This window comes from Hibiscus syriacus, unplaced genomic scaffold (assembly GCF_006381635.1).
Source record: "Hibiscus syriacus cultivar Baekdansim isolate YM2019G1 unplaced genomic scaffold, ASM638163v2 tig00110325_pilon, whole genome shotgun sequence".
In the NCBI taxonomy this organism is placed as follows: Eukaryota; Viridiplantae; Streptophyta; class Magnoliopsida; order Malvales; family Malvaceae; genus Hibiscus; species Hibiscus syriacus.
Window position 1 is genome coordinate 462,190 of NW_024062683.1, and position 23,576 is coordinate 485,765.

Consider the following 23,576-nt stretch of genomic DNA (forward strand, 5'->3'; position numbering starts at 1 on the left):
TCACTAAGTCGATGACTTAGCGTGTGAGTGTTTCACACGTAGGATCCGAGGAATTTAGACGAGACAGGTGAAGCAGCTTGACAGTATTACTCCTGCAACCATCAGATCAGAAGCAACTTAATCAGTAGGTCATTTTGTGATGTAAATAGCAGTTGGCATGTAATTAAAGGGTTAAGTTGTGTATGCTCTGAATATTTTGGTAAACTTATATTACAGTATGTATATTATTGTATTTTCTTAATACAAGTACAAATATTTTACTATTATTTATTAAGAGTTGTGTTTTAAAGTCAATGTAGTATCTCTGACTCATATCCGGGTCGGGTATGGGTTGGGGGTGTTACAGAAAACATGGTTCAAGAAATGTGGACGATTGAGCTGATATTTTGAGAGATGGAGGATAAGCCATGTGTGTTTGTTTGGAGGCTTCGGGATTTGATTATTTATTTTATTTATTATAAGATTACAATTTGATTTCAAGTGAAATTCTAGTTATCTATCTCAGTTTGAATCTTAAATTAACAGAATATTTTGGTTAATATTGCGTAGTCATCTATCTAATTTTGATTTTAAATTGATAGAACATTTGAAAAGTTTTGATATTCTTAATTCGAAATTTATAAGTTTAACTAAATTTAATCTCATTTTTTGTTAATCTTTGATTATTGATTTTTTAATTTTGTCAATAATATAACTTACTAATTTAAAGTAGATAAATTAAATTAATTATTACTAACATTTGATGAAAGATTTGACGTGATAGTTAATAAAAATTAATACGATCATACATTTGGTTTTAGTTACATATATATTTAAAGAAATTTTGATTGGGTTGAGAGAGATTAAACATGAGTCTTGGAAAGGAGGTTGAGCGAGTCAAATCGTTGAATCAATCCACTAAATCTTAAATTAATTTTAATTTTATATTAATTATAGTTTAAAATATTCATAAAATTTATATAATTAAATTAATTATTATATTTGACTCATTATTTAAGTGTACTCATACTCTCTAAATAATTAAAATATAAGATGTAAAATTAATATAAAATTAACTATAATATATATAGGGGTACTTAACGAGTTGAGCAGTTCGAACTAGATTCAGTCAAAACTCGGTAAACGTTCAACTCAAACTCGATTCGAGACCTTAGTAAGCTGAGCCGAGAAAAGTCTAACTCGACTCGATAAGTTCTCAAACAACTCGTTAATTTTAAAAAAATATATTTTTAGTAATTACATCAAAATTATTTCATTCAAAAAATAAATCTAAATAATAATTATTAATTTATTAATAAATAATAAAAAATAAGTTAACTAATCTATTATTTTTTTAATAAATAATAAAATATTATTAGTAATTTTTTTTAGTTAAAAAATAAGGTAATTTTTTTAGTGAGCTTAACGAGCAACGAATCAAGCTTAACGAGAAACAGATCAAGTTGAGTAGTAAATTTTTTTAATGAGCACGAGTTGTGCACAATTTTAACGAGTTTAATGAGCAACGAGTCGAGTCGAGCAGCAAAATTTTTTAACGAGCACGAATTGAGCACTGCCAGCTCGCAATCGGCTCGTTCGATAAGAACCCCTATATATATATAATGTTATAATCTAAATCTTAAATATAGGGTTTAGCCCTTAATTTAACGTGTCCAATCCTTCCTCTAAAACCCAGATTTGATCTTCCTTAATTTCATTCCTTTTCAATTTATTTTCTTGACTCTAGTTTACTCTAGAATTTAATATGCATAATGTCATAAAAAAGTTTCTAACATTTGGATAAATAGTTATTTTGGTTTCTATTTTTTTAGATCATTTTGGCTTTTAACGTTTTATTTTGCGACAAAAAAATCCCTATATGAGTGGAAACCGTTAGTTAAGAAACGTTTAATACTCCAAAATAGAAGTTTTTTTATCCTAAAATGAAACGTTGAGAACTAAAGTGTTCCAAAAAAAAGGGCAAAATGACTATTTGATCAAAAGTTAGGGGTCATTTTACCCTAAAATGTAATGTTGATAGGTCAAAATACTTTAATAAAGAAAAAAAGAATCAAAATGATCAATTTAATAAATATTGAGAGCTAATTTTGGTATTATGCCAATTTAATATAGACAGGGAGTAACACTGACAAGGCAGCCAAAAGAACGGCGGCTATAAATTTTAGCGGGAATAACACACTTGTTAACGGTTATAAGCACTTGCAATTTGATACCCACGTGGCCAAATAATAAAATGCCACGTACGACTCTCCTATGCTTGTGTGAATTATTCATGAAAAATAAGTATAAAAGAAGCATGAAAATGGAATTGGATTCTATAATAATGGAAATGGAACCATAAACGTTAAAAGATATTCTCAAGGTTTGCTCTTATCACTTTCCACCTCTCTCATTCATCGGTAAAACTTCTTCCTCTTCTTTTCTTGCACTAAATCCCAAGTGCTCATCAATCCATTGATTTTGAGCAATTTTCTTTTCCTTCAAATTTGAATAAAAATGCCTAAACAGGAAAATTGGATTGGTAACGCTCCAGTTCGACCTCGATCTCGATTTAGTATATTACGTGTTTGGATACTTTTCTTGGTGAATTCGTTTTTTTAAGTAATATTCTTTAACTTTGTCTTTGATGGTGTGACTTGTTTGTGATTGTTTTGAATTTTGGATTTGCATTTAATAATGGTGTTTTCTTCTTGCCTTTTCATTGCTCGTTATTGCAATTATTATGGAATTCGGCCAAGGTGTTTAAAAAAATTGCTTTGCGTTTGTTGATTTTGTCAGAATAGAAAACATTAGAGCTAAAGGGTCTTCGTTTTCCATCTTTGAAAAATTTGATTAATTTGTTCACGTGCTTCAGTTATTAAGATTAGCATATAACGAATTCTGGGATGCTAGAAAACTATATATATATATATATATTTCATTTGGTTCAATTTTTTGATATTGTTTTACAGATTGTTTAGAGTTTAGACTGGGAAACTTATAATGATTATGTTTCTCTCAAATTCCATATGTACCAAATCCATTTTATGTTCGAACTTATGCATGATTTTTAACGCAGACATTCCCGGAGATGGGAGATGTTTGTTCCGCTCAGTAATTCACGGCGCTTGGCTGAGGTCAGGGAAGCAGTCTCCGACTGAGAGCCGCCAGAAGGGTCTTGCTGATGAACTCAGAGCGAAAGTACATTTCTATTCTATTTTTCACAGTGTCTTCTTCCATTTAACATCGAAGCATCATTTGGTTCTTAGTTGTACTCACTGCCGAATTTGATTTATCTGCAACTCGGATCGATTTAGCTGCATTTGTTTTTTATGCAACCTGTTTTCATTGTGTTAGCTGAAGATGTCTTTCTGCTTTAACTTTTGCATTTACACTCAATAAAAGATTACATTTCATGATAGGTTGTTGATGAATTCATCAAGAGGCGGGCTGACACCGAATGGTAAGCATTTTTTCTTTGCAAATAAATCTTTGTTGCCACTACTGGGGCACCACAAACAAGTAAATCTTTAAACTTTCTGCAGGTTCCTCGAGGGTGATTTCGACAACTATGTCGTGCAGATGCGGCAACCTCATATTTGGGGAGGAGAACCCGAGCTGCTCATGTGCTCACATGTCCTACAGTGAGTTTTTCCTTTCTTGCTCAAATGAAACATTTTTGCTATCAATATATCAAAATTTTCTCATCTGTCATTTAAATATTTCACACACAGGGCCCCTATAACAGTTTACATGAAGGATAAGAATTCTGGTACCCTCAAAATTATATCCGAGTACGGTCAGGAATACGGTGAGGAGAACCCCATCCGAGTTCTGTATCACAGTTATGGACACTATGATGTACTGATGAGTCCAGTAAGCAGCGCCTCTTCTAAACTGTAAGATATCTTGCTTCACTTGCTTTATACTGGTTTTTCATCTTTCATTAGTACCTGAATATGAATGAAGCATACGATCATATACTCCAATCATTGAAATTAGAAATAGGTTCAACCCGAAGCTTAATTTAGTTCGTTTATGCAGTAATTCTTAAGAAACAGTATTCGGCAGGTCTACGGTAATGAACACTGATAGTAGTCTTCTTGCTGGCTTTGGCGGGTGGAAGAAAAGATGACTTGTGGATAATTGCACTGTCAAATGGGTGATGCCAGGAGTTATGAACCCTGAATAATCTTATATGAAATGGTCTCTTGTAAATTTGACCATGTGATTTAGATTAATGGTCCATGACCTTACAAATGAACCCTTAAATATCATATAACATGTGAAGAAGATTTTAAGGTATCTTTGCAATCTTCTTCCCTTTTACTAACAACCGTCCAATAGGCGATACGGATTAGTAGTCCGTAACATATGTAGGATGATTTGAAGGAAAATACTAATTTTTTCTCATCTCCAACAAAACTCAAAAGCTTAATAAACCGGCCTATGAAAACATGCATATATATACAAAAACATGTTTGGTGAGAGTACAGGGGGAGAGAAAAGAAACATTGCTACTCACCATCCTTCCATATCTCTCGGATTAGCTCATATCTAACAACTTTCCGGCCTCCCTTTCCCGTTCTCATCCAATTGGGTTCTTTTGAAGTGGGAGAGCCGCGGGGTTTCTCGATCATGATTGAGGTAATGGGTGAATCCAATTCATTGAGCTCATCATCACTAGTGTATGATTTTCTAAGCACCAATGACCGACTCCTTTCCATGGCTTGACTTCCTGTAATGTCTGTTAGGGAATTCGTGGAAGGTAGCGAATAGACTATAGGAGTAGCCATACATGGGAAGTTTGTAACAGAATCTTCCCCGGCCTTGGAAAGGTCCTGAATGAGAAGAAAAAGATCAATCTAGGAAAATGAAAACTGAGTGCCATAAACTTGTAACTTTGCAGAGTGATGAATGACATTGAAAAGTTGCACACACAAAAAAAAGTATCTTGTTTTATGAAAAACCTCCTCCAATGCTTCAAAAACTGCCAGTGAAACTGGATTCGGGTTGAACTCGTCGGGTACAAACTTGTTAAGAACTCTGATGATCAGGGGGGCATTGAACTTGGGGCATACCTTCAGCATTAAAATTCGGAGGGAAGATAAGGTATAATAGAACACACACACACACACACACATATATATATATATATTATTGCTTATGGAAATTAAAGTTAACGTTTTAATAATTTCAGAACTATACCTCTTTCCTTGTGGACCTATCCACAAGCATCTCGAATGGAAGCATCATGTGATCACTCAATGCATTTAGGAGGCATAAAGACTTGAAGGAACCGTCACATACAGCATTTTTGCAGTCGCCTACTTCATTGCTATCTTCAGGACTCTCATTGTCATCAATACCAAACAGATCTGTTAGCCATCTTGACCAGTTCCCAATCTGGTAACACAAGGCTAGAAATTTAATAAACGTCTATGTTCTCATGTCATTTTTCAAGCAACTTCACTGAAGGCAATTTCAAACCCTAATCTCAATCTTTTATTATCTGTTGACATAACATCAAGGAGGCAATTAAGTATTAAAGTAGCTACATAGAAAGAATTCCATTACTCACAGCATTTTTTAGTTGTACACCTACCCCAAAGCTTGATTTTCCTGCCAGAATAGGAAGAACCTTGGAATCGCTTGATCGGAGATGGGATCCATTGGCATTTCATCAGCTGATTCACGAAGAATAGCATTGAACATTGCAACATCTAATCTACTCACCAATTGCTCCACTACCTAATAATGGAACAGTCGAAAATGTTTCTATCAAGTTTACATTTCAACAGCATTATCAATTAGATAAATAAAATCATAAGAAACAAGGACACGGTCACTGTGCATATGTGAAAACAAACTGTATAGCATATCATAATACCAATTTAGCCAGCACAGCTAAGCAGCCGCACTCGTGCCCACATGCTCGAAGTGGACAAAGCCTTTCACAGGCATCTTTAAAAGCCTTCTTCCAAAGCTCAACTGAAAAGTTCACCTGCTCTTGATCACCTAATCCATGTCCTCGGCCTGAGGCTTTCCTTGAGCTTGAGCTCTTTGCAGCAGCAGACTGCATATATGGAGTCAAAGTCTGGAAAGTATATAGAGGGAAATATTGTCAGGTATGACCTCAGAAGATATAATGATGTGAGCTTAAAGAAAGGATTGACCTGCCACCAGACAAATTCGATTATTCTGGAGAAGATCCAAGCTTCAAACTTTTGCAATGCAAGTAAAAATGCCTGAGGATCCACCCAGTCATCCGAATTTTCTGAACATAGCTGCATGTCCTTAATAGTGTGGCTTACAGTTGCTCTCAATACAATTGTATTTGATAACCAGAAGGTTAACCTATTAAAATGGTAAAGAATGAATATCAGGTTAAAGGGAAAAGAGAGAAGCATTACACCACAGATTACTAATTTTTATTTGTACAGCATGTAAACCAAATTAACATCTTTGACAAAAGAAAAGGAAGAATATAAAATTTCCCAGATTCATTTTCTAAAAAGAAAAAATTTACGGAAACTGTTAGTGCACACCTTGGAACATCATTTCCACATGCTTTGGAGATCAAAATCAATCCTGAAATAGCAGCCCTTGCTGCACTTGCCCTCTTATCTTTGGTATTTGCTCTACAAGCATGAAGATAGAATCTAGAAAGTCGTCTAGCTGGAGCATGAACCTTGTTTGTAGAACTTCCATGCTCTGCAACAACAGAATAAAGACTAGCCTCGAGAACTGCAGCTTCTCTTAATTCTTCTTCAAGCATTTCAAGTTTGGAGTAAAGTTCAACTTTGCTGTTGGAAAAGTTCTTTGCATTTTCTTTGCTTTCATTACATGTATCACTTATATAACTGTTACGAATCTTTTCAGAAATATCATTTTCCTTTGCCTTCTCCTTGACCTGATTTTTCTTTAGCAGCCCATGATTGTTTCCTGTGTCAACTTTGCTGTTAGAAAAGCTGTTTGTGACTTCTTCCCTTTCACCAAGTATGTCAGTTGTGGTACCATTAGAAGTCTTATCAAGGATAGGGTTCTCCTTCACCTTCTCCATGAACTGGATCTTTGACGGTCCATTGCTCTTAGCTTTGTTAACATGTAACTGAACAGGTGTCACACGCTTTTGTCTATTATTCGCAAGGAAACCACCTTTCAGTTCAGTTGTTTCCCTACTGGATGCAAAAGTGTTACTCCTCAATGCGATTTCCTTTCTCGGAGAATCTTGTGGTGGTCTAAAACCTAACCTGTCCTGCAGAGAATATTCCTCGGGACCCAAAATCTGGCTATCCAGCTCATCTTCCCACGATGACTTTTCAGCGTTTTCCCCCCAGTGACGAACACGTGAATTGCTACTTAAATATCTGTCTACATGGCTTTGGTCATGTCTCCTGGCTTTTCTAGCCTCCTCTGTCTTTCTTTGGAAGTCTTCATCCTTTACATTATCTGAGTTCATATCTACTGGAATGGTAACACTGGCCTTTGAGGATGAAACTTTACCCGTGGGACGAGTTAAAGGATTATTGGGATTGGAGGACAAGTGCAAAGAAGATGAAGGAGATGTATTCCCATTCAATTGCTTGAATACTTCAACCAATGTACTTACCCCTGAGTTTGCACCTGTTCCAGCAGAAGGAAAAGCGAGTCCAGGCCTTTCTATCCCGCCATTCACTGGTTCTGATCCAATCTGTAGCCAATGGTGACTTGCAATTAAACATTCAGAAATATATACTTTGATAGGTTGATGACAGTCATCAAATTAACCGGACACTACAACAGCCCTATAATAGAATCATGCTCGTACATACAAACTTCAAACCAGTGTCTGTCCAAAGCTAACACATAGACTCTTATAAAGGTTAAAGAAGGATTGTAATTCATACCTACAAATTAACCACAATAACAATAATTTTTGCTCATCTTATTGCTCTTAGTGATTTTCAGGTCAGGGTATGGCCTAATTGCCAGCATTATTCAGAACGATGCATATGACAGTAAAAGTAATTTCAAATAACAACAGCATAATACAGGATTATCAAAGCATAATTGTTTCTTATACGCATGAAAACTTTACTTATGGCAATGCTTCAAGAACCCTTGAGTCTGCCAAGACAATTTCAGATATCTTAAAGCCAACTCAATTTAGAACCTCTAATTCAAGGACATTATAGAGACAATTCAATGTGAATGGAAACAAATACCAAAAGGAGAGCAATTAACATAAATACCTTGTCATGTTGATTATGTGACTCCCGAGAAGGATAAAAAACAGGAGAAGAAACAGTCTGAGATGAATGTGGCGAAAGATCATCATCATCAGTTAAAGAGGCAATCTCGGCTTCTTCATTTAGCGATTCGGAAACAGAGTCACTCCCATCCTTATCAAGTGACAATCCTTTTGGCAAGCTGCCTCTCGTTGATGAGCTGGAGCTACCTTTATCAAAGGGTTGGATATTAAGATTAAGAACAGGCTGTTCTGGGATTCCGGTCTTTGAACTCTTCTTCAAGTTAATAGGAGTGGCAACACTTATAGTTTCCCTGATAATCCCATAATCAGCAAGGTTTACAACAGCAGATCCTAAAAGTTGACCCTTTGCATTTTTGTCCTTTCGAGGCTCATATAAATAAAACTCCAAACAGTTCTTCTGGAAACCATCACGGTTGGTGCTCTTATGAGATGATTCCAGAGACAAAGTTACTGGAAGCCTGAAAGACTCACCGAACTCGATTTTTCCATTCCCATTACAATAAACCAAGGACCCGGAATTCTTATCACCATTTTCCCATCGAAGCAATATAGATTGAGGCGATGGCAAAGACTGCAATGGTGTCCAAGGACTAATTTCCTTAACACATACAATGTAATGAAGCTGATACGAGTCGCCTTTTCTCTTCTTAGTTCTTAAGCCAAGAACCATTGTTCGAACTCTGAATAAATAACCGATTTCACATCCGAATTCCGATCAATCAAAATGGCTTCATGTGCATGAAAACCATACATTAAATATCTCCATTGGGGGGGGGGACAAAATTCAGAAACAGTATATGTTGAAAGAGATTGAACAGAAATTACAAATGCAAATGAAGAAGAGAGAGAGACTTTACCAAGAAAACTAAAAATAAAGGAATCAAACTGAAAACAGAACGTGGGTTCATGTATATAATTCTTAGCAACATATACTTAATTCATCAACCTTCACGTAATTCCATTTGTTTAATATCTTGAAGTAAAAAAAAAAAAGTCCTTTATCGAACTAAAACAACTACTCTATATAAATCTCAAGAGGTCCTCCACCACTAATTAGCTGATGTAATAAATATAAAGTTAGAATAAATAAAAACACAAGTTATCAACAACCAATCAGCCTATACTCAACTAAAACCAGAGTCAAATACATAAAAATTAAGCCCTACATCAAACCAACGAAAAAGAGAATTGATTAAACAAAAAAAATGAACAATCAGTCTATGAATCAGATAGACAAAATGCAAGCAACCCATTTCATGCAAGCATCATTAAAGCAAAAAAAAAAGAAAGAAAAAAGCTTACCGTGAACATCGGATCAAGAGAAAGAGAAAATCAGATAAAAAGGGCAAGCGAAACGAGAGTTGGAATGTACGTACAAGAGAAAGGAAAGGGTAACAGTGGGGACGATGTTTAGGAAGCTAAGGAACACTCACAGAAGAAACGAATAAGAAAAAGTTCACCGAAAATAAAAGGAAAAAGTTGCTTCAGAAAAGAAACAAAATAAATAGCCGTACATTGTCGACACTATTTCAATTTCCATGTTTTTCGTCACTAGAGAGTCAGTTAAGATACATAAATGGCTGCTATAGCGACGCTTAAGATGGATAGATCGGATAGTCTCCTTAAATATGAATCAGATTTAGATTAATTAAAAGTTTAATTCGGTCCAACTTATATTCATCCCTAATCGTAAGACTTGTTAATAATTTTAAATTTAGAATTCGGATAGAACTTAATTTTTTTATTTTTTATTTTAATAATTATCTTCTTAAATTAAAGAATAAAATAAAATATGATTTACCTTTTAAGAACCGAGCAAGTTTGATTATATGAACAAATGTTTAGATTTACGCCAATATAAAATAAAATAATATAAATATTTTTAACCACTCAACAAATTGATAAATTTAAACTCAATTTCTCATTTATGTTGGGAAATAAAACGAGTACGAGTAAATTTCCTATAACCAGATTAGTGAGAATGCGAAATAAAAGCGGAAAAATAATACCTGAAATTGATAACGGAGTTCAGCCAATTATGCCTACGTCTTCGGACAGCTGCAGATCTTTTACTAGAGAGAAAATTTATAGGTGTTTATAAAACACCCACTACTCACAAGAAAACTCTCGAGTATTGAGAGAAAGAAATTATTTGGGATGATTTTGAAGCTAAATGGGTTAGGGTATTTATAGTTAAAGCTTAAGAACTAATCTTATAAATACCCTAAAGTGTGCAGTGACTAAAATGAAATTATGTCAATATTATTTTCAATAAAATAAATAAATGCATCAAAGTCCACCGAATTCGGTGCCCCCTTATTCCTTTTTTTTGACTTCAAGTTTCAACAATCTCTCACTTGAAGACTGATTTTAATCTGTCTTCACACCTCGATCAATGCATCAACATTTCTGCTCTTGTTACTGTAGCAAGCCAACTGAAGTTGAACACAACTTCAATTTGTCCGTAGTCACCGTCCTGTAAACCCACTTGTTATTGGGCAGTTTCTCCGTGGTTGCCTTGTCCCTCAACGTCTTGGCTCCCTTCGACTCTTGTCCACTAGTCTTTGAAGGATTGTTCCTCACTTGAACATCCTCAGCAAGCCCCTGCTTCAACCCTTCTCTTAAGATGGTCTCTGAAGCCATGTTCTCTGCACGAACATGCTCGACAAACTCCTTGGACACGAAAAACTCTTCTTGCACTTGGCTTCTACTCGCCTTGGCAAAAATGAACCTTATTTAGCCAACTCTCAACGCCTCTTCGATCCTGGGTTCGTCCTCTTCTCTGGACAACTCGATCTTGGATGACTCGGCTCCCCTCCGGTAATCTTGCAAAACTTCTGGCATCTTAAGTTTTCACTCTATCGTTTGTTCGGCTCTTACACTCGGCTTAGCATCTTTGACACTTGTAATTGTGCCAAGTCTGCACACATCTTCTCCAGACTCGTCATTTGGTTCATTATTGAGTGGACTTTCATTGCAACTCGAGGAACAACATTCCTCATCCTCTGACTTGCCTTCATAACAGAATTTCTTGTCGCTACTCTCGGCTTTGCTTTGGAAGTCTTATTCTTTTTTACTACAAATTCTTTGATGGACTCGGCGATTGTCAAAGCTTTAGACAACTCCTTGACTTCCCTTCGTTCCAACACTTTATTTGCTCACGACTTCAATCCGAACATGAAGGTGAAGAATCCATCTTCTTCAGTCAAACTCGGGCCTTCGAGCATGAGTCTTTTGAATCGACTCACGTACTCTTTAAGTGTCTCTTTATGCTGGAGACGCCTCAACTTAGACCACGCCTCCATCCTGACATATTGTGAGCGGACTTGCTCACTCTGCACCCTCAGCTTGACGACTTTATCTTTTGCTATCGCATTGGGTCCCTTCTTATGCTCGACTGCTTTGACACCTACAGTCTCGTCACGTTTTGATCCTGGGCTGACTACTTGAGAACTTGTAGTCGCACCATGCCTACCCATTGATTCGATTACTTTGGAATATGTAGCCTCACCAAGTCTTGCTCCTGAGTTGATTGCTTGGACACTCGCAATCACATCGGGCTTTCTTCTAGGTTCGGCTGTCTTAACACCAACATCCTTGCCTCGACTCGTTCCTTGCTTGGCCACATTGACCCCCTCAATCGAACCAAGTCTTTTCCCTGGCTTGGTAGCTTTAACACTTGCAACCACACCAATTCTTGCTACTTCTCCTTCTCTCATCCTCTTCATGATGGTTGTAAGGCGACGCTTCTCGGGACATCCTCTAATCAAATGAGGACCATCACAGAAGTAACACTTCAATTTTTCCTTGCTCCCTTTCTTCTTTACACCGGACTTAGCCTTGTCATTCTTTCCTGATGGCTTTCCTTGGCTACGAACAGTCGTTGGCTCACTATGTTCATTCGAAAAGCTTTCTCTACCATCTCCCTGCTGAACTTTTTTCCGATCTCCCCCATCATTGCCGTTATCTCTGTGCATGGGTCTGGACGACACATCGCTACTTGGCTTGTCACCTGCAAACTCAGTTAGCTTTCCGACTACAACTATGGCCTCTGAAAGTCTCTAGGCATCACTTTGCTCTCCCCTGAGCATCGCCCCTGGTCTAAGTCCTTCCAAGAAGGTCTTGAGTGCATCCCATTCACTCATTGCTCCCTTGCATATGAGCAGATCCCTCTTGATCTCATCAATTTCGTTTCTCAAATCCATCGCTCCCACTCGAATTTGGCTTCGGTTGGATCATTTCTGACAATTCTTGTGAACCACTGTGTATTAGAACACTTCTGTCGACAAATTTGTATCGCCGATTTTTTTTACTATTCACAAAATTTACTATTCATGTGAATAGTAATGAATAGTAACCTCGAAAAAAATTGATAAAATTCACAACCAAAAGTTTTGATTACCAGTTGTTGGGAAATAAAACGAGTACGAGTAATTTCCCTATAACCGGATTAGTGAGAAAAATAATACCCGAAATTGATAACGGAGTTTAGCCAATTATGCCTACGTCTCCGGACTGCTGCAGATCTTTTACTAGAGAGAAAATTTACAGGTGTTTACAAAACACTCACTACTCATAAGAAAGCTCTCTAGTATTGGGATAAATAAATGATTTGTGATGATTTTGAAGCTAAATGGGTTAGGGTATTTATAATTGAAACTTAAGAACTAATCTTATAAATACCCTAAAGTGTGTAGGGACTAAAATATAATTATGACAATACTATTTTCAACTAAAAGGAATTCGGTGCCCCCATTAACCCCTCTTTTTGACTTCAAGTTTCAACAATTTACTTATATGAAAAGTGAATTATCTCATTTATCGTCATATATGTAATTTCTATGTTACAAAATTTTCATATTATATTTAAAGTATGTATAATTTTCTAAAAGTTACAAGTCGAATAATAATATGGTATTAACTAAATTAAAACCTAATTGACCTTTTAAAGTAACTGTTAATAAAAAAATCATTAATTGATTTCAATGGTAAAAAGGAATATCATTATTTTTTAAGATTTTGAGTTCGAGTAGTTGTATAGGTAAAGTATATGTACATTGTTAATAAATAAAAAAATTAAATAAATATTATCTTATAATCCCCTCAAACTATTCAAAAGAAAATTATTGTTGATAAAAAGGAATATTAAGAGTATTAAATTGAACCTCACACCATATACTTTAACAGTTGATTTTTCATAAGATAAGTTTGGGTGGTTGGTTTTCTGATCTGATCTTAAGCTATTAATCCCCAAAATTTGCATAGATCCAAGACTGGTCCGTTTGACACCGATTCCTAGTTAATAGATCCCATCTGCAGCTGAAAATAGTTGAAAATTCCACTCACCACCATTAAAAGATTGCATCCTCACACATGTACTATCACCTTCACAAATTATAGCCACTCGGTTGAACATTTATTTACCAATCACTAAAACCCATAGCTGCATCTGATTTCTTCTTCATATTTAATATTTATATTTGATGTTCACATTCGAGTTTAAGTAATATAAGCTAAAATAAAATAAAAAATTAATATAACACAAATATATGTATAATTGTTTTAAAATTGATTGATATGTTTCAAGGACATGTCAAAAGATAAGAAAATAGGTCATTGATTAATTTTCTCTTACTAATGTGCAGGTGTTATATGTTCTGATGAAATAATTATTTGAGTATTGTTAGAAGATAACGACAAGTATAATGATCATATGATAAAACAGATATCAAGATCTTACGTGAAGAATCCTTTCGAGAAAATCACATATTGAAGAGGAAAATTTTGACCAATGTCAGAAATAGGAAAATACAAAGGCAATCCCATGAACAACTTTTCAACTTACCCTACTCCCTAATAAATATTTACATGGATAGTTACTTGATTACGTAAAAAAAAATTACATAACAAAAATCTATTATTATTATTATGTTTTATACTCTCAATCAATATAAAAAGAGTAGACTTTCAATCAAATCAGATTTCCTAATTCCTCTTATCAATTTGATTTGGATCAAATTCGAGTTAAATTTTACTAAAAATATTAAATTAAATGAATTTGTTGATGTCTAGACTCTACGGAAACCCTCTAGATGGGTTCACATAGTCGGGACATCAATAAAAATAAACCATTTTCTTGTCATGAAATCGTTCACAGGTACTCGCGGATAGCGTATGCAGCAAGTATACATGTTGTGCATGATAGACCGAGAATATGGACGGCGGATCCTTTAATTCCACACGAGTTTAGCCTAAATAGGCCAAGCTGCTGTATCACCCGTTGCACGATTGTAAGCCTTCAATCTGCTGGGTCACCTTACTTTCGATCTTTCTATGATCATTGATAGCTACCTTGTCCCTTCCGTGCAGGGCTTGCACCGTACACGACTCCCGTCCTTGTAGGAATCCTGACTGAACAAGCTCGAATGCATCATAATCCATCTAGACATCATCGCGAATGTGCTCAGACAAAAGTGGAACAGATAAACCTCCTGGAATTACAGCAACTACAATTGCGCTAACCATTCTGGACCATGTCTCAATATTGTAGGAGAAACCACCACTAAAACTCAAAATACAACTCAATATTAGAGGGGTCAAAGTTACATACTTCAACTCAAAATAGTTTAAATTAAATAATTAATTTTTAGAATTCGAATCACAAAAATTCTAACATCGAAGTTCACTTCTATCTGAATCTAACTAAAACCATCTAATTGACAATGATGCCAAAATATCAGGCACATCCAATGCTATTTGCAATAAACAAGAGAGTGAATCACTTTCATGCAGGCCAAATCCGGCTGACATACAAATTAAGGATAAATCTTGTCTAAGACCAGGTTTAATTAGTTAATACAAAAGTAATTAAAAAAAGTTAGACTTGTATTAGGCCAACCGTTTCAGTTAACAAAGAAATAAAACAAATGATTATTGAAATCATATGGTTCAACAAACCAAAGAATCAACGAAACGACTTTAAGTGGCCATTGTAAAAATCAAAGATTCAACAACAAACATCAAAGCCTTTTGTTAAAGGAACATGATACAAGTGCGTGGCGGTTCTGGCGGCAGATATATTGCCTGGAAACTTGTGTTTCCGGTCAACTACGAGGAGGAGGTTTCTCAGAGGCTCATCGATGCTTTGAACGGAAATGATTCGAAGTTGGCATGTGAGTGTTTAGCTGATCCCTTTGTGGACGTTAACTTTGTTGGAACGGTGAACTTGAAATCTATGACTACCGATATTTCGTTGCATGATGAGGCTGCCGACGAAGTTCTCGTCGATTACGAGGAGTTTAAGACTGAAGTTACTCCTCTGTTCCTTGCAGCTCATGTCGGGAACAAGTTTCTCGTTAAAAAGTTGCTGGTAAAACAGTTAGTTTATATATATATGTATGTATGTATGTATGTATGTATGTATGTATGTATGTATGTATGTATGTATGTATGTATGTATGTATGTATGTATGTATGTATGTATGTATGTATGTATGTATGTATGTATGTATGTATGTATGTATGTATGTATGTATGTATGTATGTATGTATGTATGTATGTATGTATGTATGTATGTATGTATGTATGTATGTATGTATGTATGTATGTATGTATGTATGTATGTATGTATGTATGTATGTATGTATGTATGTATGTATGTATGTATGTATGTATGTATGTATGTATGTATGTATGTATGTATGTATGTATGTATGAAGCAAAATATAGGAAGATGAAATAATTAAAGCAAAGACATAATCTTTTTATTTGGCAGAGTTTAGGCGGTAATGTGAATCACAAGCTATTTCGAGGCTATGCTACCACAGCGACAGTCAGGGAAGGCCATATGGAGATACTAGAGGTGCTCATCGACAGTGGGGCGTGTCAAGAGGCGTGCGAGGAGGCGTTGCTGGAGTCAAGCTACCTCGGGTATGCTAAACTCGCCAAGCGGCTAATGGCAACCGATATGATCCGCCCGCAGGCTGCCTTGCGAGCTCTCGTATTCGCTTGCTGCAGGGGGTTTGTTGATTTTGCTGACATGCTTATCAAGGTAAAATAATTCATTATGACAAAATTTCACCCCTGTTTTTTAGTTCTTAACCGCGGTTATGCTCATGACAGTGCGGAGTAGATGCCAGTGCAACTAATAGGGTGCTTCTTCGATCTTCCAAGCCTTCTCTATACGCTAATATCGACTGTAATGCACTATCTGCTGCTGTTGTTTGTAGGCAGACCTCTGTTGTTAGATCACTTTTGCAGGTATGCATCTTGGAACACAATCAATGAAGATCCATAATTACTGTATAGGGTTGTAGATGAAGTTGTTGCTTGTTTAGTTACATGCAGAAAGTTTTTAAATTGCATTATTAACTTATTTGAAACCGATCATACTAGGCCGGCATCAAGACAGACGTAAAGGTGAGGGTTGGAGCTTGGTCTTGGGATATTGATACGGGTGAGGAAATTAGGGTCGGTGCCGGACTAGCTGATGCTTACCCCATCACCTGGTGTGCTGTGGAATACTTTGAAGTCACCGGTTCGATCTTGCGGTTGCTACTTCAATGCCTCTCCCAACAACCTTCATTGTGGCAGGACCCTCATCCATCATGCCATCTTATGTAACAATGCGTTAGCTGTTGAAGTGCTTCTGAATTGCGGTGCTGATGTAGAATTTCCGGTCGAAACAACTTCAAAAACAGAGTTACGTCCGATCCATTTGACCGCGAAACTAGGATTTGCTGAAGTTCTTCGATGCCTGATTGTATCCGGATGTGATATCGATTCCCAAACAGCTTTCGGAGATTCTGCACTTATGATTTGTGCTAGATACAAACGTGGGGACTGCATTAAAGTACTGTCCTCCGCTGGAGCTGACTTTGGATTGTTAAACTCTGCTGGCCAAAGTGCAAGTTCCATTTCAGGGTTAACCAAATGGAATCATGGCTTCCAACAAGCAGTTGTGGATGTGATTCTAGCAGGGAAGACACCTCGATCGAGCAATCCCTCCGTATTTTCTCCGTTAATGTTCAGTATTCAAGCAAACAAGATCGAGGCTTTAAAGAAACTCCTTGAACGGACCGATATCGACCTTAACGAACAAGATGGAGATGGAAATTCAGCTATGATTATGGCTGCATCAGGAGGCCATTTGGAAGCCTTTGAATTACTTCTTCGTGCCGGTGCTAATATAAATTTGTCTAATAAGTACGGTGACACCGCCATCAGTTTATTAGAGGTAAACCAAAACGGCGATGTATTCGACCAGTTAATGGTGGAGTATGCACTTGAAGAGGTAAATGGTCCGGTCGGGTTTTACGCTCTACATCGTGCGGCGAAGCGAGGAGACTTGAATTTAGTTCACGTATTAGTTAATAGAGGATGTGATGTTAATGCATTTGATGCTGATGGATACACCCCATTAATGCTAGCAGCCAGAGGAGGCTATGGTGGAGTTTGTGAATTTCTAATTTCTAGTGGTGCAAAATGCGATATCGAAAACGCGAGGCACGAAACAGCTCTTTCGCTTGCGAGGAAAAAAGGGTGCGGAAACCATGCAGAGAATGTCGTCCTTAACGAGCTAGCTCGAGCTCTGGTTGTCGATGGAAGCCGGGTGAAGAAGCACACTAAGTGTGGTAAAGGATCACCCCACAGCAAAGAACTGAAAATGATGCAGACCAGTGGCATTCTGCGGTGGGGCAAATCGAGAAGGAGAAACGTGGTGTGCAAGGTAGCCGAGGTCGGTCCGAGCAAAAAATTCCGGTGGAACCGGAGGAGGAAGCTCGATGTGGAAGAACCGGGGATGTTCCATGTGGTGACTACGAAGAACAAGGAGGTGCATTTCGTGTGTCATGGCGGGGTTGAAATGGCCGAATTGTGGGTCAGAGGGATTCGACTTTTGACAAAGGTGGCAAACAAAAACTAAGTTAAAATTTATATAGAAATATTACACTACTTTAAAAATAATTCATCCACCTAAAAATGCCCTTCTATAAGAATATATTTAAGTTTTAACATTATAAAAAATATTATTTGTTCAATTATTTTTTCACTGTTAGTATAGCACATAATAGTCCTTAAGCAATATAATTATTATTTAGCATATTTGTAGTAAAATAATAATTTACTAAATAATTTTAAAATAATGACAAGTATCATTATTTTTTTGTAAAAAATAAATATATTTATTGTAATTTTAACACTGTTGGTAGAATTTATAATTATAAAAATTAAAAATTTGATTATAAAATTATATTATTTTAAGTGGACTAAAAAGTTTGAATTATAAAATATAATACAAATATTAATGGCAAAATTTGACCGAAAGTTTATATTGGAAATTTTATAAAATCTGCAAATGTCTAGTGCCACAAACGTCCTTTTTCTTTTGCCTTTTTGCATTCTCACCCACTACGACTTTTGCCAACCAATTGACATAAACCTTTTGTTGAATTTTGACTAAAATCAATAATTGAAAACCATTTATTTTGAACTTTGGTGGAAATATTCAATATTATGAAAAACACGTTAAACTTTATATTAGAATAATTTTTAAAAAAAATTATATTTAACAAAAATAATTTAAGATGGTTTGTTTTATAATGATTTCATATTTATTATGACAATTTAAATGATTTTTTTATCATTGTGATTAGGGATGGGAATGGGTCGGATCAGATTTTCGACCGACCCGACCTGACCCAAAAAATTAATTTCTCCACCCGAACCCAATCCGACCTGACCCGAAAGGTAAAAAATTTCACCGACCTGATTCATAGACGAGAAACTCGACCCGACCCGAATTTTTTAAAATTTATCAACTGTTATAGTGATAACTAAAGATGAATTAAAATTATAAAAGAGTGGAATTTCTAAGAATAAAAATAAAAAATTAGAAATACTTACAGACTAGTTCGTCGAAAAGTGGCTTGGAGCTTTTGAGAAGGTAAACTGAAATGGGAGGTACAATCCGAAAATGTGAGTAAGCAGGGAGCCAAGGACAATGTATGTCAGCACATGGTAGGGTAGGGTAGGGTAGGGTAGGGTTACTTTAGTGATATAATGTCTAATAGCTAACATGAAAAAATGTATATAAATTTAAAAGTACCAGGTCGGGTCGGGTAGGATTCTTTTGACCTTAAACTCAACCCGATCTAAACCTGAACATATTATATATAAAGTTTAATCTGATTCGATTCGAACATAATTTTTTAAAAAAACCTAATTCTATCAATTTGGGTCGGGTTTAAACTCATAGGGTTCGAGTCTCAATTTCATCTCTAAGTGTGGTTGTTCTAAAAGTTTAATGTGACATACTAGACCTATATGATTTAGGACGTCATATTAACTATCCAAATCAAATTTAATCGTAATCATTAAATATCGTTAATTTTTAGTAACATTTTCATTTTTTAGATTTAAAAATTATTATCCAATTAATAATTTTAGTAATCAAATTTCGTTCATTTTAAATTTTGAAATCAAAATAAATAAAATAACTAAATTTTAAAAAATTACAATGACCAGGAGCATAATTTGTACAGAAAACCCCTAGCAAGAGACGTGCATAAGTGCATTAGCGAAACAACGAGAACCCACCAAACATAGTGCGTGAAATACTTTTCTTTGGTGATTTTTGTTGACTATTTTCCCATTTTTTTTCATAATGTATTTTATGCACGTGACTCGAAATTATCTTTTTTAATAGTTTTATCTTTGAAATTTAAATTAGAATTCTTTTCGTTGATAATATAATATTTATAATTAAAATTATTCATGGTTACATACTTACGTTCAATTTTGATTCACTCGAACTTGATACGAAAACTAAATTTTTTCACGTATTTAAACCAATCAAGCTTTTAAAAAACTCTCCTAATATAATCCGATTTTTGAAATAAAAACCTACACCCACATTCAATTTCAATTCTCATCCTTAAAAAAAATCTGTTCAGATCTAAACTTAATTTAAAACAAAAAAAAAACGATATGATCTGATCAAATTCGGGTCATATACACATCCTAATTACAACTGCCCTTAACATACGTGACATTTTTTATTCTTTGAAAGTATAAGCAATATTTTCAGCTCATTCATAAATAAAGTAAATATTTTCAACCACTCCATTATTATTTTTTTGATGAATCAACCACTCCATTAAAATTAAAAAGAAAAGGACAAGAAGAATGACCTACCTACATTCCATGCATATTCAGCACGTATATATATATATATAGATGAGGATAGCCAGAATGAAATGAAGCCATTGCTGCAAAAGCTTTAAAAAAAATGGCAGATTGGACCAAGAAGACAATCCTCAGAAACAATGCCTTGCAACAAGTATTTTTTATTACTTTCCTGCATATACGTCTTTGTTCTTTCCTGCTTAATTACAATGTCATCAATTTTACCTTTGTGACTGTATAAAATTGCAGTACATCTTTGAAACAAGTGCCTATCCCAAAGAACATGAGCAGCTGAAGGAACTAAGAGAGGCCACTGCTGAGAAATACAAAGACCTGTAAGTTGATTTTCTTCTTTAAGATTATCACTTCGAACTTGAATTAATATTCATATATAAACACAGGAGCGTCATGAATGTGCCTGTTGATGAAGCGCAGTTCTTGTCTTTGTTTCTAAAGATAATGAATGCCAAGAAGACTATGGAAATTGGAGTTTTTACAGGCTATTCCCTTCTCGCAACGGCTCTTGCATTGCCCCAAGACGGCCAGGTATCTGTCTGCATGTATACGTATATGAGTGTTGTTGTAATTCTTTCAAATTTTCTTCGCAAGTCACATCTTAGTTGTCATTCTTTCGCCTATCGAGCCCTGAAGTCTCCGGAGTTCCTTCGGATCCTCTCCGCAAGTCACACACAGTCTTCCATTTATCGAGCCCCAAAGCCATATTCTCCGGCCACTGAATAACCGGCTACAATTCTCAGTTTCAATAAGAAAGAGTGAACTGCTAAAAGTGGTGATAACCCCATTTTCTTAGGTATATGTATCTCTAGGTGAAATGTAGCTAAGCTAGCCGATTTGCTTTATAAGTGCAGATCATAGCAATTGACCCCGACAAAGAAGCTTACCAGACAGGTCAACCATTTATTAGGAAAGCAGGAATGCAGAACAAGATCAAATTCATCCAATCAGATGCCTTCTTAGTTTTAAACGATCTCATTATAAAGGTAAATACTTATGTGTGCGCGCGCGTATATACTTCGATTCGCATGTTTAACGGACGTGAGCCTTTGCAGGGGGAAGAAGAGAGCTTCGATTTCGTGTTTGTTGATGCCTATAAGAGCGATTATCTAAAGTTTCATGAGCTGACGCTGAAGTTGGTGAAGGTCGGAGGGATCGTAGCTTACGACAACACTTTATGGTACGGGTCGGTGGCCGAATCGGAGGAGGAAGTGACGGACGATCTGATCAAGAAGTTTCGAAACTTCGTGATGGAATTCAATAGCTTTGTGGCAGCTGATCCCGTGTAGAACCATCGCTCCTTTCCATCGGTGATGGCCTTACTCTTTGCAGGCGTCTCTATTAGACAATTTGGAGTCTTCCGTGGGGTCTAATAGTTGCTTGAAGAACAATAAATATTATGTTTTTTAAATTTTGAAGTTTTTCTTTTTAAAAACTTTATTCTAATGACATCAAAAACATTTGAGTTCCACGGTTCTTTCTCTCCCATTCTCACAAGTAAAGCAAGACTCTTGTACCCAATTTCCTCGAAACAATAGTTTATATATATGGAAAATTCTAGAATGTATGTCGTGTACCGAAAGACACTACCAATGTGATACATCGATATACACTACTAACTAAATTATCCTTAATACATAAATATTAAAAAAATATGATCTATCCATAATTAATCTTTATTATCATTTAGTTTAAATTTTAATACGAATAATTAAATTATATATATTTTATTTAAAAATTATAATTATTATGAGAATTTTTATTTGTTTATGATTGAAACACTTAATTTATATAAAATTTACATATTCATCCCAATAGCAATCATCAGAATCAACTGTCGACGATTCTATTCATTGTCGGAAGATCATGTTCTTCAACCTCGGTTTTAATTTCTCGTTCACCCTATCCCCATCGGTTTTTAGTTGCTTTACAACCTCCCCTCTTCCATCTTGTAAGCAACCTTTATAAACAACCCCAAATTCACCTTTTCCCAAAGGATTATGGTCTAACAAATATTCATAGACTCGGTTAATTCTTCATATGTAAACAATGACTTCAAATTGCCTAAACCGCTAGGTTCTACCATCATTGGTGGTGAATGCACAAAATCACTTCTTAAACTAGTTACAATAAGAGGAGTTGAAGTTTGTATCTTTGTATAGGATGAATCTATAGCATGTAACATTAATCAGAGCAGAAGTTCAAATTACATATAAATAAAAAATTATCAATAATTCCTTAAGCAATTTAATAAACTAATATGCAGCTGTGAAAAAAATTACATAAACATAGGAAGAGCCTAGTGGGGATGACATTACATAACAACATGTAAGTAACACGATTTTTCGGTGATGAATAGGATTGTCGGCGGTTAGTTTGATGGGTTTTGTTGGGATGAATATGCAAACTTTTATAAATTAAGTGTTCTAATCCTAAACAAATAAAAAACCTAAAATAATTATAATTTTTAATAAGAAAATATAAATTAATTATATTATTATTAAAATTTAAACTAATATAATAAAAGATTAATGTGGATAAGTGAATATATTTTTATATTTGTTTAATAAAGACAATTTAATTAGTGGTGTACATCGGTGTGTCACATTAGTAATATATTTCGGTATACAACATGCACTCAAAACTGATCCTTATATAAATAAAGGGATATTGCATCTTATTGTTATTAATATTTGAATTTTATATGTTTTACTATGAAATCCAAATCACAAATAGTTACTATTTGTTAGACTAAACAAGTTTTTTTAAAAAAATTAATTATTTAAATGTAAAAGTCTTACAATTTCATCCTTAAGTGACATTGACACTAAAATCATCATTCTATGGTGTATTATTTGATACTCAAAACATCGATAAACTTGTATCATTATCTTCTATTATTCTATCAGTTTAGTTTTAAACTTTAGTGATCAGAATATGAGTGAGAAGAAAGATGAGTGATAATATTATAATTTATCCTAAATGTATCTATATAAACAGAAATTATTAAAATAAATATTTTCTATTAATACATTACATTAATACTCACTAAATGGAAATAGAAATGATATTCATGCATTATTAAAGAGGAAGATGAAAATACTGGAATGAAGACCACTAGATATATTCAAAGCACGATCCAGA

At 35.1% G+C, this 23,576-nt stretch overlaps 2 protein-coding genes and 2 pseudogenes across 2 annotated transcripts; 3 read left to right on the top strand and 1 right to left on the bottom strand.

Moving 5' to 3' along the window:
• The first annotated feature begins 2,393 nt into the window (after positions 1 to 2,393).
• Positions 2,394 to 4,591, top strand: LOC120118009 (OVARIAN TUMOR DOMAIN-containing deubiquitinating enzyme 4-like). Its single transcript, XM_039138157.1, has 6 exons — positions 2,394 to 2,521; positions 3,059 to 3,180; positions 3,402 to 3,442; positions 3,525 to 3,623; positions 3,714 to 3,878; positions 4,051 to 4,591. The coding sequence occupies exons 1-6, from the start codon at positions 2,497 to 2,499 to the stop codon at positions 4,112 to 4,114; spliced, it is 516 nt and encodes a 171-aa protein (XP_038994088.1). The 5' UTR covers positions 2,394 to 2,496; the 3' UTR covers positions 4,115 to 4,591.
• Positions 4,427 to 9,719, bottom strand: LOC120118008 (annotated as a pseudogene).
• Positions 9,720 to 15,275: 5,556 nt separating this feature from the next.
• On the top strand, positions 15,276 to 18,156 carry LOC120118076 (annotated as a pseudogene).
• Positions 18,157 to 20,460: 2,304 nt separating this feature from the next.
• Positions 20,461 to 21,792, top strand: LOC120117959 (flavonoid 3',5'-methyltransferase-like). Its single transcript, XM_039138109.1, is given in 6 exon segments — positions 20,461 to 20,571; positions 20,667 to 20,752; positions 20,819 to 20,963; positions 21,287 to 21,418; positions 21,488 to 21,713; positions 21,716 to 21,792. Coding segments are annotated over 6 exon segments (702 nt in total). The 5' UTR covers positions 20,461 to 20,520; the 3' UTR covers positions 21,778 to 21,792.
• The last annotated feature ends 1,784 nt before the right edge of the window (positions 21,793 to 23,576 follow it).